Source organism: Channa argus, chromosome 17, assembly GCF_033026475.1.
Source record: "Channa argus isolate prfri chromosome 17, Channa argus male v1.0, whole genome shotgun sequence".
NCBI classification, from domain to species: domain Eukaryota; kingdom Metazoa; phylum Chordata; class Actinopteri; order Anabantiformes; family Channidae; genus Channa; species Channa argus.
Window position 1 is genome coordinate 11848905 of NC_090213.1, and position 19613 is coordinate 11868517.

Here is a 19613-nt window from a genome sequence, read left to right on the forward strand (position 1 = left end):
CATTCTCAGGGTCTTTAATAAAATACAGTTTACAAATTGCTACTCCTCTGTTCATATTATTTTCTTGATGAACCAGTTGATTTATAAAACGCAGGAAAACAGTGAAAATGTTCATCCCATTTTTCAAGGTAATTTCTTCAGTTTTCTTGTTTCATCACACAAACAGCCCATCCATCCATCCATCCATCCATCCATCATCTGTAACTGCTTATCCTGTAGTAGGTCACGGAGGGGCTGCAGCCAATTCCAGCTGTCATAAGGCAGGAGGTGTGGTACAGCCTGGACAGACACAATGGACACGACAGTCAATTTTATATTAGAAATAAGGCAAATAAATTTTTTTGAAATTAAAACGTGTTTTTTCTGTTAGTTTTTTTTTTTATTGTTGCCATTTTTACTTATTGCTTTGCTATTTTGCAAGTAAATTGCTGCTTTTAAAAAAATTGTCATTGCCAATTATTTTTCGAATGTTTGCCTGAATAATTCAGCTCTTAAATGCGTGTATCATTGTTGTTCAAGCAGCAGGACTGAGGCATACAGGGAGCTGCGAGCCACCCGATGACCCCTCACTGAGGGATGTCAACGGTCCTATGATGGACGCCTGAGTTTGGGCTGAGGTCTGTAGGTCGTTCTCACTGTTCCCACTCACTTGTTTTCCACATTGCACTTATCAGATCCTCAGCTTTGATAGATCATTCATCCTTCTCATGCCATGCTGTGTCCGCTCTTCATCTTCCACATCTGTGTTAGCCCTCAGAACCGCTGACAGGTCGCAACCATAGAAACTGAGTTCTGTTCAGTATCTCTGCTAATAAACTGCTAAACGTGTGGTTCTGTTAAGGAACCTGTAGCTTCATGTTGATCAGACTTAAACCTGTGCAATTACATTACCATTGTTACAATTTTGACATTATTGTTATTCAACAAATACAGCACATTCAAATTGAGTTTAAATATGTCCAAAGCTCCCAACTAACTGTGATGCAGAGTACCTCTCTAATCAGTACTAACAGGCTGCAGGGTTAAAGTCAACATTGGCTTTACTGGCTCACCTACTGTAAAATCTCATCTAGTCCCCGTGCTTTTGTTACATTACCAACAAGACTGTTACAGTTACGTTATTAACTCATTTTGTCTTTGTGGGAGTCAGTTACAGACATGGTCATTTGGAATTAGGATTTTAAAACTATTATGTACACACACTATTGTTAACCTTTAAAATATGTTTCATGACTTAACATCATTAAGCACCAAACATTTGATTTGCACTGCAATTTTGTGCCTGACCAAGTACATACAAAATGATATTCCCATCAGGCCCAGCTGTACTGTAGACTTTTAGTATTGTTTAATGTCCATGTAGCTGTGCACTCCTGACTCTTTTAATGCCAAAGTTAGCCTATCTTCAGTTTAATGATCTCTCAATTTAATGTTTGTTAGTTGACGGTGAGGTTTTAAATATGTGAGCTGTTGCCTTCTAAGCATGACTGGTGCTTACACTGAAATAAACCAGTTTATGTTATCTCAGAAATTAGGAATTAAAAAAACACATCAAAGAACACATCACATTCTTTACAGTTTGTTAACTACATGTCAGCATCAGGTCAATTATCATCACACCTGCAATTTGGATCATTGTTAAAATTATGACTCAAGACCCTGGTATTTGACACTGAACTGATGTGTGAAGCTTGATTTAGTCAGCATGTGCAAAGTGAAGTTCTCTGCAGAGAGAGACATGAATCAGCAGTGGTGGCTGCAAAAATGACTGACAAAGTCATTAAATAACATGGCGATAGCTGCTGAAGGTTGACACTCGTGTGGCATCAGATAAATGTTGAGTATGAACACTGGTGTTGGCTCAATAAGGGGGATGAGACATTTAGAGCAAAGCAATGCCTAGAATATGCAATCATTGTTTTCAGTCTCCACAAATAAGAACATGCTGAAGGAGATTCTCATTTGCTCAGTAATGAAGTAGAAGCTTTTTAAATCAGATACAGGTGCTTTTGAAGCACAGCACGTTTCCCTCTCACCTAAAACAATTACTTATAAAATGTACACACAAAAACACATTTAGATTTATTTACTGTATGTTACTGGACAAATTGAAATCCTGCAGGTACCATCTGTATTCAGCATGTATGAGCATACACGCTTTTGCAGTTCAGCAGAGGTGATTTACCATTCAGTCATTGATATAAGAGCAGCAGGCCTGTTTATCTGCCTGGACTTTCAATCACCTCTGACAGTTTCATGATTAACAGGGACATTGGTTCACATGACTCATATTTTTTGTCTTTGCTCATCTCTTCCTCCTTTTTACATCTTATCCCTTGTTTGTTTGAAAAATTATGGAAAAACACTGTCACCCTTGGTTTTTGTGCAACAAGCAGTTTTGATTTATGTTGTTGAAAATGAATCAACCACTATTCAAAAGTAACTAATGTAATAAAAAGAAACACCTTTACTGTAGGAGATGTACTCATAATAATTTGACTTTATTCTCCGAGAAACAGATTCTCATGTTGTCCTTTTCTGTCCTGTCAGCTTGAGTTGTGAGAAGCATATATCAAGCTATAGTGGATAATTGCTGTTCCCACTGCTGTGAATCAGCATTGTATGAAATCCCACTTGTTTCCTTGTCTGCTCCTTTTTGTTGTTATACACACTTTGTCTCCTGTAATGTGAATAAATGTAGCTAGTGATTCTGTGTGAGACAGAGAGCTGTTGGTTGGGAGTTGCATCAAGCAAAACGTGCTATGGTGTAACAAAAAAGGTTTTGTCGTCAAAATTCACTGTGATAAATAAAAATCTGAAAATCTATATTTTTTTGCATCTACAATATGTATGTCCCAAAAAAACAACAGTTTAAAAATATCAATGGGAAATATTATCCTCAATAACTCCACTCAGTAACCCGTTTTTGTTGGACCAGTGACGTGTTTTTGAATAATTCACTTTTTAAAACATTACTTTAAACGTACTCATCCTGTTCACAGCTCATTTTACATCTTTCAAATGAAAATAGCAAATAAATTAATCTCACTTAGCTCTTTGATTGATCTCATTGGCTTCATAAATGTTTCACTGCTTTCCTGGGAGAATTTCATCCTTCGTCAGAATACAGAGCAGAAAATTACCCAAATTATCTTATTGGTTCATTAGCTTCCGATGACAGTTTACTCTGCTAAGGCACTTCTTAATCAGTGGTAGAAATTACACTGTCAATATGTCAGTAGCTGTGAAATTTAATACACGAAATCAAAAAACATTTGGAGCATAAAGTGAATGACATTTGTTTTATACTGTGTCTATAGTTACAGATAATATTTTTTTACATTATGTTCTTTTAAAATATTCAGAAATGACCTTAATACAAATACACTGCAATGCATAGAACACAAACCCTGATTACCCTGTATGTACAGTACTACATACTGCAGGTTATATGGCAACGTCCATACATCCATCCACTCTGTGACACAAAGTCAGAGTCAGTCCCAGGGGCAGCAGGTTTATAGAAGTGGTGTAGTCATTCCTCCTCTAGCTATGTTTTCTGGTTCCTTGTGAAGGATACTGTGTCATTCCCAGGTCAGATAAGATATATGATTTTTCCAGTAGTGTCTCCTAGCACTTGGATATGCCTGGAAATCCTACACAGTGAAGCGACAAGGTGGTTTCCTCATCAAACCACCTCAACTGGCAAAGGTTCAGGAACTGTACTCTGAGCTCCCCCCAGATTTTGAACCGCCATACTCTAATATCTGTAAAGCTCTTTGAATTATTGCTGACAAGACACCAATTGCTTGCAAGACACCAACCTCTAATGTCTGGATCCAAACTGGATTTTCGTACTTCAGGCAAGGTAACATTAATGATCAAGGTTAGGAAATAAACTTAGTATGGCCCCTTCCTGGGGACCAGACACTAGCAGGGGCTATTTTCTTATGACATTACAGCTCTCGCGATCCCTAGAACCTGCAATTGGTCCAAATAGTAATGTCTCTCCAAATTGAAAAGATCTTATACCATATGGTTTGTAAAGGTAGATTTCATTACAGAGCTGTTGTAGAGCTGTTCCTAATAAAGTGACCAATGGGTTTTCACATTGCCTAATTTAAAAATCGATGTTATTGCCATCATTTGAGGCTCGTTCAGTAGCTCTGTGATTTGTTTTGTTTGTTGATATATTTTAGATTCTAAAATCAACAGTATCTTTAAGTTGTGCAGACTTTATCTCAGTTTAGCTTTTAAATGACTGTACTTAGCTTGGCAAACAGAAAACATTTATCAGAAGTTGAATGTGATTAAACTGAGCTTCTTGTAGAAGGTAGAGCATTAAATAAATACACAGTAACCGGACCACAGGGTCAGGGGTTTGATCCCTGTTCCCGGCTATTTGTCGAAGTGTCTCTGGGCAAGACACTGAACCCCCAACAGCCCATTCCCATCCCCAGCTTTGCAGTGCCGGTCCAAGCCCGGTAGAGGTTGGGGAGGGTTGCGTCAGGGAGGTCATCCGGCGTAAAAACTGTGCCAAATCAACATGATGACAACGATCCGCTGTGGCGACCCTGAACTTACAGGATAAGCCAAAAGGACAAAAAAAAAAAAAAAAAAACACAGTTCCTGCCTCAACAGGAACTCATAATTAAACCAAGTTTCAACTTAGATTTTCCGATCAAATCATCCTTATGTAAACAGTTAACAGCAATAAAAACTGAATCTAGTGATGCTATTTTTTCCATAACAATGTATCGAATTGTTAAAAAAATTTAAAGTTGCATCAACACTTGATGAAATATGATGCACTTATACGCCTAAGTTCTTTAACTTGACTTAGAGAAGAGAAGGTCAAAATATTGACTCAAATAAACTCAATTTGAACTTTTTAGTGACATAATGAAATTACAAAACATTTCACCACATTTAAGAAAAAGAGCTCAGCATCTCCAACATCTGGCTCCTTATGGAAAGTTAATGTTTATGTGAGCTTTATGGGAGTTTCCCAAGATAACTTCACTAAAACTATGAGTCTGTCCCAAGAAATTCCATGAATACTAATGCTTCGCTCTTTGCTTTGTAAGCCCCCACTAAAGCTCTTTCTGGAATATTCCTTGTCTTTGATAGGATTAGAGTTGTGTGTTTAGCAGGATAAAGGGAATGAAGCACATAAAGTGCAAAGGCTGCATTTATGGGCCAGCCTTCACCAGAATTTAAAAGGCGGAAATATCAATTGAGGCCAGAGGAGCACCTAAACATTGATTTTAGCACTTCCCCATATAATGAAATAAGGGAAATTAAATAAATCAGTCATGGAGAATGACTTTGTGATGGTGGGAATATTAATCATTAGGTCAAAAATTGACTTTCAGGGTTTTAAAATTTCTTACACAGACTTAGTGTCAGTCTCCTTGTGTAATTAGAAGCAATAAAAGGAGGTTTTTTTAAGTCATGATGAAATATATTATAAGATATGTTATGAAATGAAGGCTGTTAAATAAGAAAATATATAGTTAGTGATGCTGTGCTTTGCAGTTTCTTTTTCCAGCTTCCATTTTGAATGGGCTCAGCAGATTTTGCCACGGAAAAATACAGCAGCATACTGCAATCCAGATTGTAGTTTCATAGTAAATACTGTTATCTTAGTCCAGCTTGCTTATTTTGGGCAGTGAGAGTGTCTCTCCTCTGCAGCACTTTGGACTAATGAAAGCATGTCATGTTAAGTCAGACCATGATGGATTGAAAGACTGCAACCTCTAGAGAATTCTCTGGCACAGCTCCATGTGATGGGGGGGTGGGGGGGCTAGGGGGTGCAGGGTTGCCACTGCCAGTCTGAAAAGAGAGGAGGTTCGTCTCTGCCAGAAAAAGGCCCAGAGATGTGATAGATGCCACTGAACCACAACCTCCACGCAAAGGCCAATCCCGATGAGCTGCTCATTGTCCTGGTGAAAGCTCGAGTGTCGACAACTTACCGATGGAGTCTGGACAAATGGACACGATAATATCCCAGCATTGTTTATAAGGTGTTTCAATTCTGAGTAATGCTAAATGCCAAGTAAACAAAATGTCTACTTTGAATTCCTGATAGCTTCATGCAACAAGTTGTAGAATAATATGCTATGGCTGAAATCATCACTGTACCCCAACAAGCAGTGATCATTTTTCTTTAAAGCAACTCTTCCCCTTTCCCAGCCTAAAGCATCCTAATTAGTTTTCTGCTCCTGCAACCCACTGGCTCTCTCACTGAATTCCCAGTGAAAGTTTGGATTTGGCCGCTTTGCTTCTGCACATTTGCTCGTTCACTCCCCCTCCTGACAGAATTAGCCAGAAAAAGACTTCTTTTCCCTCTCGCAAAACTTAGCAAATCAATGGAGAGTGCATATTATCCACTATCAACCTTGAACAGCTGTTAAAATTGAGGCACTGGGAAATGAATGCTGAGTGCTGACTTTGGTTTAACACACACACTGTATGTGAATTTAAATTGAATACGAAAACAGGTTTCTCATCTTGAGCATAAATGAAAGCATTTCTACTATAAAACTGCTCTTTTTTTAATAGTGCAAGAGGCATGGGGACACGGTGAACCTGAATTTTTGCGTTTGTTGCTACACACTTGAATTTGCCCTGTCTCCTAGATATTCTATTTTATACTATTAAACCACATTGTATGCAATAAGAAATGTTATCTGTCAAACTAATTTGACAAGTTGCAAATACATTGATACCAAACATAATATTAAAATTAGTAAATGACAACAGCAAAATCATCTGATCTTGCAGTACAGTGTGCACCTGCCTACAGCATAATACACTTCTTTAATGGTAGCTCCTATGTCAGACCTGTTCATTTTGGCTAATTTGCTTTTGTCTCCTGTCATATCCCATCTCCATACCGATACCTCCAGACTTTCACTCCACGACTATTCACCTGACCACACACCTGTTTATTGTCAGTTCTCTAATTGTCAGTTCTGCCTGTCTGCTGCTCACAACATAGGCATGTTTCTGCATCTTATATACTGTTGGATCATGAAGTCATAGACGTTGTGAAAGTCAAAAATAGGTAAATCCTCTTCTAGGAGTCACAGACTTGCTAAGAGTGAAGATTGTCTACTGTCTTAAGCAGCATCCTTGTTTGATTGGCTGAAACCACTGAGAGGTCAACCCATGATTCAGTCCAGGGCAGCATTTGGCAGTGTGCCGCATTAATCACCAGGGTAATGGGACAACAGGCCTATTGACCAGTAGTCCAATAGAACATAGGGGCAGGACATACAAATCAAAGCTGTCCAGGCTAATTGTAGAGGCGTATGGTCCAACAATTACTTCACACCGGAGATCGTTGTATGACAAACAATGAACATTTATTGTATTTTTTCTCAACTTAGCCGATAACGGACAAATTGTACACACAAGTTTACGATCTCACAAACACAATCACAAACAGTTTCATCAAACAAGTTTCTCAAAGTACGGCTAAACCCCCAGAACCTGGTAAGAAACCATGTGCCTTTACAGCTGCACACTGAACCTTTCGCTTCTACCTTGTAGTCAGTTCTTTTGCTCCAGTTATGTGTCTCTTGGAGTCCACGTCTGATCCATTAAATATTTGAGCTGAACTAAACTCTCTTGTACCAAAACCATTCCTGTGCATAGTTTCCTTGAAAACTGGACAACAAACCCAAAAGGGTAAACCACAAAGGCAAACTATACAGGCATCATCAAAGCTATATGATGCTACTAATGAAGTCGTCAGTACGCATAAACATTTACCTCCTAATCCAATTAACCTTACGATACATAAAATAAACAAAAAAAAGAGGAAATCCTGTTTGGCTCATACACTAATATTGACCCGACTGTTCACAGGAAGCAATGCAGAGAGGTCTGATCAGGCTCAGGAAGCCAGAGGGATTTGATTCAGCTCAGATCAGACCTGCTCAAAATATTGGCTGAATATGTATTTAAAGGGGCAATTGGCAGGTTAGTCCTTTTTGACCAATCTTACTTGAACCAGAAATCACCATCTATGTATATAAAGCATCTGTTTGTTTTAATTTTTCATGCATATATATACAAGAGGGTGGTTCAGTGGTACAGCCAACAGAAGTGAAAGACCTCGGTCTATTGATCTGTTTTTGAAACGCGTATCTTGAAGTTTCAACTATTAGAAACAAACAAACAAATTTTAATAATTTATTTTTTAATAAATGAGGCTAATGCACTACAAAGTGAAACAAAGTGAAAAACAAACATGAGGGTGTCTGGTGTATTAGTCTCCCATTGTCCTGCAGTGGAGAACAATGTCATGAAGTGAGCAGAGTTTACACATTAGTGATGTTAAGAGCCTTTTCAAGTAGTTATTAAAATGTAAATCCTATTTTTGCATCTTTACCTAGAAGGACTTTGTGGATTAATCCAGGTTTTGTCTATTTGAAGTAAATGGAAATAAATGGCATATAGTAGTCATTGGAACTGGTCATTGCTAACTGATCAGATCATAAACAGCATGCTATTGCATATTAAATCTTTCCCTCAGACTGTTTTGTGACAGGAACAAACACAAGCTTCCCCATTAGGGAACTGATCTCACAGTTTGAAGTCATTTTTTTTTCTGGAGGTTTTTGTAATGTGCTTTGTTGTCATTGGATGCATCAGAAAGAGAAGAACTTGATTTATGCAGGTCTCATATTCAAAGCAGCTGTAAATGAAATGCAGCAAGAAGGCTGCTGTTTATTATTTCAGCAGTCCATTGTGGAAATCAAAAATCCAAAGCCAGTAACTGTGATGAATGTGCAGCTTGCTGCCAAGTGAGCAGTTCCACCAGTAATCAGTAAAATGCAGTTACAGGAAATGATCAGCTACTGGGGAAGTGGATGACAACAATCCCTTAGCTTTTAAACTTTTTGCAGGCCTTTTTTCACAGAAGACAAGTTGATAATTTTCTAATGTAAATTGTTTATGCTCGTTCAGTGTCACGGCCACAGAAAGAGTTCTGACATATATTGAATTCAGATTACCACAGTGAGATTGATCTTAATAAATGGTCTAAATGGTAATTGGTCTGCACTTATATAGCACTTTTCTACCTATTGGGACTCAAAGCGCTTTACACTGCTTCTTATTCACCCAACAATCACACACACATTCATACACCGATGGGGGAGCTGCTATGCAGCTGGCCAACACTCACCGGGAGCAACTAAGTTGGGGTTCAGTGTCTTGCTCAAGGACACTTCGAAATGTGACCGGAGGAGCCGGGGATTGAACCAACAACTGTGAGATTGGTGGACAACCGCTCTACCTTCCTGCGCCACAGTCATACATAATATAATCAATGTTTTTTGTTTAACTTCTAGTTTTGAATACTAAAAATATTCATTGGCAGACACCTGCCCTTTAATCCACTGACTGACACACCCTTCATTTGTGTGTGCTGAGATTTATTGATCCTCTAAACAAACAGCCACTGTTAATTTAAACGTTTACATTATCCCTTTATAATTAATAACATAGGAGGGACGCTGTCATTGATTCACCAGCCCAGATTTTTAGATACATGAATGAGCTGTGACTGTCCTCTTGTGGACAGAGTAGTGAGCATCCTGCTGGTGTTTTAGGGGATTTTCCTGCATCGTTGTATGACCTCCCCTAATTATTTAGTATTGTGCTTAAATTCATGTTGGCTTTCTGCCTGTTAACGTCAGTGAGTCAAAGAGCAGTTTCTTGTCAGTCATCACCCATGTCAGTGCTGGTCAGTAAAGGACCATTAGAATATTAAAGTCTAGCTGGTAACAACTGGGAGTCGTCTGCTTTAATTTTATTGTGAAGGTACACAGTTATCACCTCATTTTAGGAGCCTGGGTGAACATTTACCGACTCGTAAACAACAAACCATCCTGTTTTCAGGTTGAAGGGGATAAAAAAAAAACGGATGGTGCGGCGGGGGAGTTTCATAATAAACAGTATGTTGCGGGTCTGTCTGACAGACGACAAGGAGAAGACAAACACGGCAACTTTGCATCACCAGTAAGCCTCTATCATCTTTGATATGACTGCGTGTTCGTGCCATTTCTGTTTGCCGCTGTCAGAGTTGTGGTGATGGTGTGTAGCGACTGTGGTGCAAAAGAGAGGGAAGATCAGCCATGTTCACCACGTTGGAGGCTGTGCAGTGACACCCAGGCTCATTTGGATTTTCCCCATTGGAGCCTGATTGTCCGGGTAAAGTAAACCAACCGTGATTTATAGCAGCCTTGACTGTGAGCAGGTTATTCAGCATCAATACAAGTCCGACTTAACCACATCACTATTTTAGGGAAAACGCAGTTCAATAACCCACAAAGAGCAGCGAATAAAAACGAGCTTGTACCCATCACAATGATTTTACAAGCTGCATTGATTTTCAATAGGTAGTCAAATAGATCCACAACTTCAGTACTGTATACAGTGTGGATTACATTAGGACACTAGTAATGGTAACAGCAGCTCAGACCTGCACAGAACAATACACTGCACAGCAAACAGCACAAGAGCTGAGGAGATGTACCACAACACTAGTTAATCATCAGAATCATTCATTTAATGTCTTTTGAATGAGACAAAACTGTAATGACAGTGGGCCAGAGTCTGTGACTTGAACAAATGTCCAAAAAAAAAAAAAAAAAAACTGATAAGAATTTGACTCAATTTTTCCAGAAAATTATTTGATGTTTCCCAGGCTCCCTGACCTCACTGACAGTCAAAAACTGCTGCCTTCAGATGGTCAAAAAGAAATGTAAACACGGACCCCTCAAGCTACTCTCTGAAGATTAGAGGTATCTATACATAATCCTCATTCATATGAGGGCACTTGCTTTCTCCCACAGCAGTGTACTGTGCTGTAAGGTTTTGTGTGTTAGTATTGATTTCACATAAGAGTCACATCATAAGACAAAGAGAAAATCCTCTCACCTGAGTGGCTGGAACTGTGACGATTTATTTATTTAATCTTTAAAAATGACTTTTAAAAGCAGTTATATGTATGAGATACTCTTTTCAAAAGATCAACGGCTTGTCCCTTCAGGGGTCACCACAGCGGAGCATGTTCCACACGTTCATTTTGGCATGAGTTTATACGCTGAATGCCCTTCCTGCCACAACCCTCCCATTTTTATCCGGGCTCGAGACCAGCGCCAAGGTCAGGCTGGTCAGGGCCACACCTGGGGCGGGATTCGAACCTGCCGCCTTCTGCATCTACCACTAAGGCACCAGGCCTCAGGAATTTGATTCTGTTGACTCAATAATATAACAGCATCCTGTGATTAAACTGACATTAGTGTAAATCTGCTTTGGTTTTTCTCTCTGCATTCTGCAGAAAAGTGAAAGAGCCCTGAGACAGAGCCATGGGATGTGGGGGGAGCAGGACGGACGCCCTCGAGCCTCGCTACGTGGAGAGTTGGACTAAAGAGACAGAGTCAACATGGCTGACCAGCACAGACGCCGATATTCCCCTATCGTCCATCCAGAGCATCCCCTCTGAGAACTCTGAGGCTGGCTTCACTTCTGAAAAAGCAATCAGCCCTGGTAAGATGAATTATGGTTAATTGCATAAGTCCTTAAAGACCCATCTGAGTTTTTAATTTGAGCAGGCAGTAATGTAACTGTTGAATAAATGGATGATACAGTCATAGTTGTATGAATGAGCACTTAAGTTTCCCACAGCTGAGTAAAGTATATTTACCATTCCAATCTTTTCCTTTTTAAATTTCCATAAAATGTCCACTCTCATCTATTACATTCAGTTATACAGATGGAGTTACCTGAAGTTTTTTGTTCAAACCAGGACTAGAGCACTTGTTGCTTAGACATCATTTATTGTGAATAGCAAGTGAAGTGAGACACTTACAGGTCTTACTCTTCTGTACAGGATTTGCTTTTTACCTGTACGAAAAACCCTGTAGGTACAGTAAATGCAAAACAATCCATTATGCACAAAAATGTAAATGCAATTGAAAAAATGTGTAGTGACTGTAGCTTAGGATCAAGTCTGACATAAAGATGTGTGACAAACAAAAACACTTCCTGCAATTGATAACATGTTGTAAAAATATATATAAATTAATCCATAAATAAAATATTAAGTGAAGATGCAAGAGACTAAGTTTAGCCTTTAAATGTTGATATTGGGAGATAATTTGTTCCCACCACACTGACCCTTAACAACTTGTATTCTTAACTAAAACAACTACAACTAAAATTATAATACTCTGAAAAACATTGAGTCCATGAAATAGAACTTAAACATTTGATACCCCCTGGTGGAACAAATAAAACCAAAAACATATTTTTTTTTTTTTTTCAGATATATGAGCGAAATCAAACTTCTTCAAAATTCTTGTCCCTAACTGTGGGTGCTGTTTCTTTGAAGCCAGGAGCAGAGGCATCAGTAAGCTGGCATAAAATTTGACATCAAAAGCCGCTGCTCAGACAGGACTCGGATCTCCTGGCAACAAATACAGCTGTTAGCGAATACAGGCAAAGGAGCCTTGATGTAATTGTGAAGACAAATTTAGTTAAACTCCCTCGGAGGAGAAAACAGATCCACAATTAGCCAAATTATTTAGCAGTTGGTGGACACATTATTGAACATGTGTACATCTGTTAGATGAGCTAGAACATTATGATGCCCATTCTTTATAATTTACTGGTCTTGATTAAGGATGATATAAAGGGGATACACAGTTTGTGTTCCTCTGAAAAATGTCTAAATACCACTTCATATGGTTCCTATAATTGATCACACTTTACTGCTCCACACAGTGTGATAATAGTTATTAGGGTGGAATATACTGTTTTATATTTTGAAAGAAAAACAGCTCCCAGCTACTGAAAACTCCCCCTACAGTACATCGATGTACTGTAGGGGGAGGGAGCTTATGTACTCATAATAATAATAATATAATCGCACTCTTCGAGAATTCACGTTATTACTAAAATCTACAGTAAAAGCTGGTTTCTAGTAAATCTACAGCAAAACAAATGTGCAGTTTTTAGTAAATAATAAAAGCTGATTTATTACTAGAAGTTCTCTAGAAACAGAAATCAGATGCGGTTTTTTGTTGTTTGTTTCTGGTATTAATTTGCTTTATTGCTATTTACGGTTATGGATGTTGTCTAAATACCCTTAGCATGTTTGTTGCTACTTTATGTGTAATTAAATGCATAAAAATCTTAGTACACCTACAAGTTGAGATAACCAAGTGTGTCGATTCAGTTTATACTCTTGGCAATTATTAGCAGAGGGAGTAAATAAATACGTACTTTTACTTAAGTACTGTACAATTAAATTCAAAACTGTACAATTTAAATACTTGTACTTTACTGGACTATTTAAATTTTAGATTACTTTTGCTACAAAACTACAATTCAGAGGAAATATTGTACTTCTACTTGTCTAAATTCATTGTACGAAGTATTTTTTAGTTTTAAGATTAAAATTCTTAGTAGAAAATCTTATTAACTAAAGAATTGGGATGTATTGGATTATCTATCTGTCAGTGCTTAAATGGCTTGATATCTGTTCAAACTTTACCTCCTGTGCCTGTTTTTTTGCAGACCATGTTGCTAGTTGACTTTTTCATTAATAACTGTAACTTTTCTGTGCCATAATTTTAATAATTGTACTTGTACTCTTTAGTATTAAGTTTGTCTAGTTCTAGGTTTGGTGGCTTTAATTCAACACTGGTTTGATTTTGTTTTATAGTTCCAGATTTCTTTGAAGACAGCCTCCCTCCTCCTGCACAGGCCTATCTGAAGGTCTGCTCAGCTGTGTCTGAAGCCAGTCTGAACGATGTGAAACCCAGCAGCCCCCCAGCAATAGTGGCCTCTCCACACAAGGAGGATGGTTTAGCTTCATCTGGCACCACAGGTCAGCGAAGAAGTGTCTTACACACTGAAGAGATTGTAAGTCTGGACAATTGGTGGTTGTACCTTCTCAAGTGGTATTTTTGTGCTCGTGTTTGTGATATGTATTAATAAAGTGAATATATTCAAGTTTTGAACGCTGGTTGGAGCAGGCAAATTATCACACAGCATTTGTTAAGGATATTTTAAGTATTTTCTGGCATTTAGCACACACAATCATTTAACAATAACAATAACTTATTTGACAATACACACGTGTAGCTCAAATCCCCCCTTTTTAACATTGCCACATTCTGCTAATAAACTGAGTTTAGTGTTGTATACTGACAGTGTGCCAACCTCAATTTTAACTATTAAAAGACGAAATGGCAGGACAATCGGATGTCGACCAAGCAGGTGACCATCACAGTGACACAGAGCATTCATCAGGTGGACAAGAACGGGAAGGTGAAGAAATCCCTTACAACTTATGAGGTTATGAAACCTGTGTAAACTCTCAAACAGGTGGCGACACAAAACACCTGAGGGCAGGGGAGACTGGAAGAAACCAAAAGAAAAAGATGACAGCTGCAGACTAAATGTACTGAACATATTTCTGTGGACAAGCCCGGTTGAAGAAGAAGAATGTGACTTTGTAATATTGTTCTGATTGTCACATTTCAAACATGGATCATTTTCTCATTTTGTGTAACTAGGTTGTGTTATATTTAACTGTAAGATGTGTTTCTAAGTTGCCTGTTACAATAATGTTTTACTGTCGACTCGTAGATTAGTCAAAGAAAATTCCAAACCTTTTTAAGTTACTTTTTAAGTTATACCAGACCTAAATACATTAGGTATATCACCGCTGAGTGGAGAAAATCATTTCTTTTCACATTTCAAATGTCTACAGATCATAACCAGAATCCACAATGCTTTTTAACTGTGCGGACAAATATGTGTGACGCTGTTATTACTGTAATATTTTACATTACATTACAGTTATAATCTGTTACACTGATTTATAATGTACTTGCTGTGCTACTATCTGTATGGCTCAGGAAAGTGATGATTGCACTATTTACAGTGAAGCCTGGACCAGGGTTTGTGATGTTAATGTAAAAACTGTCTTACTGCATTTTGTTGTTTTGTACAAATACAGTATCTGAATTTCTTAACTACTTTTTTTGTGTTTTGTGTATATATACACATACGTCCGGGGCGAATGTGGCGCAGGAAGGTAGAGCAGTTGTTGGTTCGATCCCCACCTCCTCCAGTCACATGTCGAAGTGTCCTTAAGCGAGACACTGAACCCCAATTTAGTTGCTCCCGGTGAGTGTTGGCCCCCCATCGGTGTATGAGTGTGTGTATGTGAATGGGTGAATAAGAAGCAGTGTAAAGTGCTTTGAGTGCCAATAGTTAGAAAAGTGCTATATAAGTGCAGAACATTTACATATATATTTTTTATTTATAGTTGACAGTGTAAATAACACTAGAAACATGGGCGGGAAAGAAGGGACCCTGACACTCAACTCAAACTGACGTTATGGTTAAGTCATATGACCTGAGTGTCCATCCTTTGCGCTTTGTAATGGCATTAAATCAAACAAAAGCGCCTCCTCATCCTTATTTTAAATTAGTTCAAGCGTCATGAACAGTCCATCAGCTTTAATATCACACATTCAGGGAACTTCTGAGGGTTCTGAGGCCAGTTCGGTCCTGGCATGCGTCACTGTATGTTATTGATCAGCAACTGTGATAGCAGCTCTGCGGTCAGCTTTGGGCTGATAGTGTGTGGATCTGCTTTCCATGGTCGTAATGCAACTGTCCTGATCTGAACGACGGCTCTTCTTTCTCCATCCACTCCCCCACACAAAAGTCAGGGAAGAAAAAACTGATTTCTCTTTGTGCTGACTCCACAGAATCTGAAGGAAAAGTAAAATGGTTTTGGAAAATGGTTCCACCTCATCAATGCACTAAAATAACACTTAGTCTTTCATTGACCACAACCTAAACACAGTTTACTGTAGTGAGCGAGATGTTGCACATATGAATCTTTTTAATTTTTGCAACATCATTTACATGTACAAGTGTCTAATCACATAATAGCAATTCTTTAAATCAACCAGTCTCCTGCTAAATACGACTAACTTTAAATTGCGTTATACAGTTAATTTTATGGCAAAGCTATATACCTTTCAGTGCGTAATTTGATAATGATCGAAGCGTAGATATGAATAGAGTTGTACTCATATTAAATGTGACACACTGTGTCTCTCCTACCTGAACCATGAGTTGTGTTTCGTGTGTCTGTGAGTCCGAACTGAGCCCTGATAGAGGAAGGGGAGGTGTATCTGGCCCTAAACACTTTGGTGGGTCCCATTAGTTCTCTCCAGTGACGTATGGCATCCTCTCTAGCTAAAATGTATGCACGCATAGAACCACTGTAGGAAAGAAAGTGACAGCAGTTTGAGCAGTCATAAATCATAGTTAAATATTATACAGTTGGTGAATCGCTTATACTGCTTTGTCTACCACCTGTCTGCATTTCATCTTCTGCCCTGGATGCTTTGGAGGCTTTCAGAGAAGGCCAAAAATCTAATATAACTCCAATCTATTAATTTATTCCGAACCTCCTGGGAAGAGAGCTAAGCTAGTAATACATGTACAGCATACACAGTTTTCAGTTTGTGAGTTTTAGCTAAACAGTTCCAATAGTGAGTGGCTGCTGTGATGATACAACAATGAAGCTATGATTAGAAGCAGCTTTTGAAATCTAGCTAGTGGAAATGATTTATTGATGACTTGCTGAGTGAGAAATAGAACTTCCATCAACTGAGGTGAGCTTTTCCTGTGTTTGCCCAATTTTCTTAATGTTATTACAATTCAAAAATGTACTCTTGCATAAAAGTCTTAACTTTTGGATTTATACATGCAATTAACCCACAGTATATTTAGGCTTTGTCCATTTATGATGTGAGTGGCTTACCTCGACATGAATTCAACAAGTCTTTGATAGAAGAATCGCCCTAGGAAGCAATATACATAGTACAATTTTTTATCTTTAATAATTTTGAAAAATTCAAAATCTTTCAATTGTCCTGCTTGAAAAGAGGCTGTTTATTCTTCTCTCAAACTTTGATACTAGAACACCCACAATAAAGGATGAATTATTGGCTTTAATCCACCCACTCTTCTAAAACAGGCTTCTGACTCATTTGTTTAGTCAGATGGAATCTCGATGGTAGCAAAATGTTTTAATACGTTTGGACATAGTGTAAATCATGTGTAGTCACACCTGAATGTTCAGCGTAAAATTTCTCAGAATCCTGTCTTCTCCATGCAAGATCTTTGCATCTAACAATGAGAAAGTTGTTGTCCAGGATTCTTTGATGAAGAGCCTGAAAGACAAAAAAAAAACATAACACTGATAACTAATGATTTACAATATTCCATAAACTGGATCCAAGTAGGTTTAACTAAATGGAACATGCAATGTACATATTTTCAAAGAAAGGGAGGAGCATTTTATATTATTATAACTGCCAGATGAATTATATTTGCATACGAATATGCTGGTACAAAACGTCAGACTTCTGTTCTTTATTGCAATTACAAATTACCAAACTGGTCCACTTCACAAGGCTTTGATATGGAACCTTTGACTTATGAAATATTTTATGACACAGCTTTCACAACTTCAAGGCATTGTAGCTTCTAACCCATCAAGACAGCAAATAAAGCTTAGTTATTCTTTGAATCGTAAACAAAAGAGAGTGGAATGAGTTAGGCAATGTCAAAGAATGGGATGTTAATGGGATTTTGAAGACAATTTGGTTATCAAAACTTTAAGCAATTCCACAGTTCAAATCTTGACAACTTATTTTTTGCACTGTATTTTAGGATGTGAAGTTAAATTGTGATGTAGGGAATGTTTTACAAATTTCACACTCAAATAAAAATGCAATGCAATGGAACATACAATGTGTCAAAGTGTGCAACCAGACAATAGGATGAAGCTAATAACGCTGCAGCTAGTTTTACTGCAGTGAACACTCACATTAAGTGACTATTTTCCTACTTAAATGCAAAACCTGTGCATCATCTGGAAGACTCTTATGACATCTGTTCTTTCAATTAAAGAGAGATGGAATTACTAAAGTGATGTGCTGTACTGTGGACACAGCCCAAGGAGTTATATTGTGAGGAAGTTAAAGACTTCTTGAAAAGCTTCACAGTTATTTGGTATGAGCTGACCTCTAACATCAGAGGATGAGCCACAGCGTCTGGTTTGATGATCGCCAGGGTGAGCTGCAGCACTTTGGACAGACGGCTTGTTGTCAGTAACATTGTCTAGAGAAAGAAAAGTGATGTTATAGTAAATACAGCTAATGGGGTGCTAATATAAATGTTTCACAAAATAACTTCACTGAGCTAACGTAACCTTAATGAAACAACAATAAACAACATGGGCAGTAACGGCAACGTATGTCAACACCTGTACCTATTCAAGCATCAGGTTCAAACCACAGCCCATGAACCACGTGTATTAGCTCCCCGAGCTGCCCACTGCGTGGGTTAAATGCAAAGGGCAAATTTCATTGTACCAAGTATATGTACTCTATTAAGATTAATAAAGCTTCCGATCTAATCTAAGTCATAGAAGTCAGTAATGCATTACAGGTGCTAACCTGTTTCCTTCAGTTTGAAGATACTACGGCCATACTGTGGAAAAAGAAGTGCGTCACTTCGTCTCTAATTCAAAGTATAAATTATTTTAATTCGGCTTATTTAACTACATGTTTGCATAATACAATGACTGTAACGTTAAAAATCATGAACGTTTGGTTATATACTGCCGCGAACCCCTAGCACCGACCAGTTCGTTCGTAAATAAGGTCCCCAGAAACTGAGTTAGCTCATCAGGTTCCTAGTGAGAGTGACGCAAGATACAAATAAGTTTGAAAAAATAAAATAAATAAATATATTTTTAAACATTTTAGATTTTTTTGGCATAACCTTAAAACATGACCTTAATTTCATTATTTCTGCTTTTAACATTTAGGATTTGTAATCCAATCTATTGAAGTCTGATGAAGTGGCAGGCTATATCCAGTAACTCACCTATAATAATTTAAATAAAAGGCCCACTAAATTATTATTATCTTATTATTACCTAAACAATATCTAGGTAATAAGGGTGGAAAAAAGCAGATCTCTACCAAAATACAAGTAGAAGTTTTTCTAATAGTCATATTGTACTTGCAATTGGTGTCTGAAGTTAGGTCTTTTCACTGTGCTATGATGTTTTTATTTAAATATTTATGTTTGTAAGTTGATATAGTTTTTGCTTTTAAAAATAAACCTTTTTTCATTAGGCTCAGCACCTGTGAGTTGGCATGATCAAATCAACTACAGCTATATAGCAACAGTTCCACTGGAGGGCAGTACAAAAACATGCCAGTTAATGAGTCTTCATCAATATTATAAAATTTGTACATTGGGGTAAAAAAAAGTTATCTTTTCATAATGAAAATCACAATTAACATAATTAAAACAATAATTTGTAATATTGTAGATTAAACATGAGTCTCAAATTAAAGGTGGGCCACTCTTGAATAAATGTGTTCTCTAGTAGCTGACAGTCCCTGAAGTGACAGTGACACAGCAGCTACAAGCAGCGACTGGAGCAACAGATTCGTCTGTGGTATTTCATCAATGTGGGA

The 19613-nt window shown here is 37.9% G+C and overlaps 2 protein-coding genes across 6 annotated transcripts; one reads left to right on the forward strand and one right to left on the reverse strand.

Annotated features, from left to right (window-relative positions):
* Window positions 1-9682: 9682 nt before the first annotated feature.
* baalcb (BAALC binder of MAP3K1 and KLF4 b) lies at window positions 9683-15065 on the forward strand. Of its 4 annotated transcripts, none has more exons than XM_067481515.1 (4): window positions 9683-10035; window positions 11360-11568; window positions 13748-13912; window positions 14269-15065. In XM_067481515.1, exons 2-4 carry the CDS (start codon window positions 11388-11390, stop codon window positions 14379-14381), a joined length of 459 nt encoding a protein of 152 aa, XP_067337616.1. In that variant the 5' UTR covers window positions 9683-10035; window positions 11360-11387; the 3' UTR covers window positions 14382-15065. The 4 variants fall into 4 exon arrangements, with proteins under 4 accessions (XP_067337616.1, XP_067337617.1, XP_067337614.1 ...); XM_067481516.1 differs by having other exon boundaries at window positions 9684-10035; window positions 14413-15065; XM_067481513.1 differs by having other exon boundaries at window positions 9685-10035; window positions 13748-13947.
* A 266-nt stretch (window positions 15066-15331) lies between these two features.
* On the reverse strand, window positions 15332-18782 carry nme6 (NME/NM23 nucleoside diphosphate kinase 6). Of its 2 annotated transcripts, none has more exons than XM_067481511.1 (6): window positions 18579-18782; window positions 18145-18240; window positions 17186-17288; window positions 16877-16916; window positions 16171-16331; window positions 15332-15812 (listed from the first exon to the last, which is right to left on the reverse strand). In XM_067481511.1, exons 2-6 carry the CDS (start codon window positions 18235-18237, stop codon window positions 15661-15663), a joined length of 549 nt encoding a protein of 182 aa, XP_067337612.1. In that variant the 5' UTR covers window positions 18238-18240; window positions 18579-18782; the 3' UTR covers window positions 15332-15660. The 2 variants fall into 2 exon arrangements, with proteins under 2 accessions (XP_067337612.1, XP_067337613.1); XM_067481512.1 differs by lacking the exon at window positions 18579-18782 and adding an exon at window positions 18392-18559.
* Window positions 18783-19613: the final 831 nt, after the last annotated feature.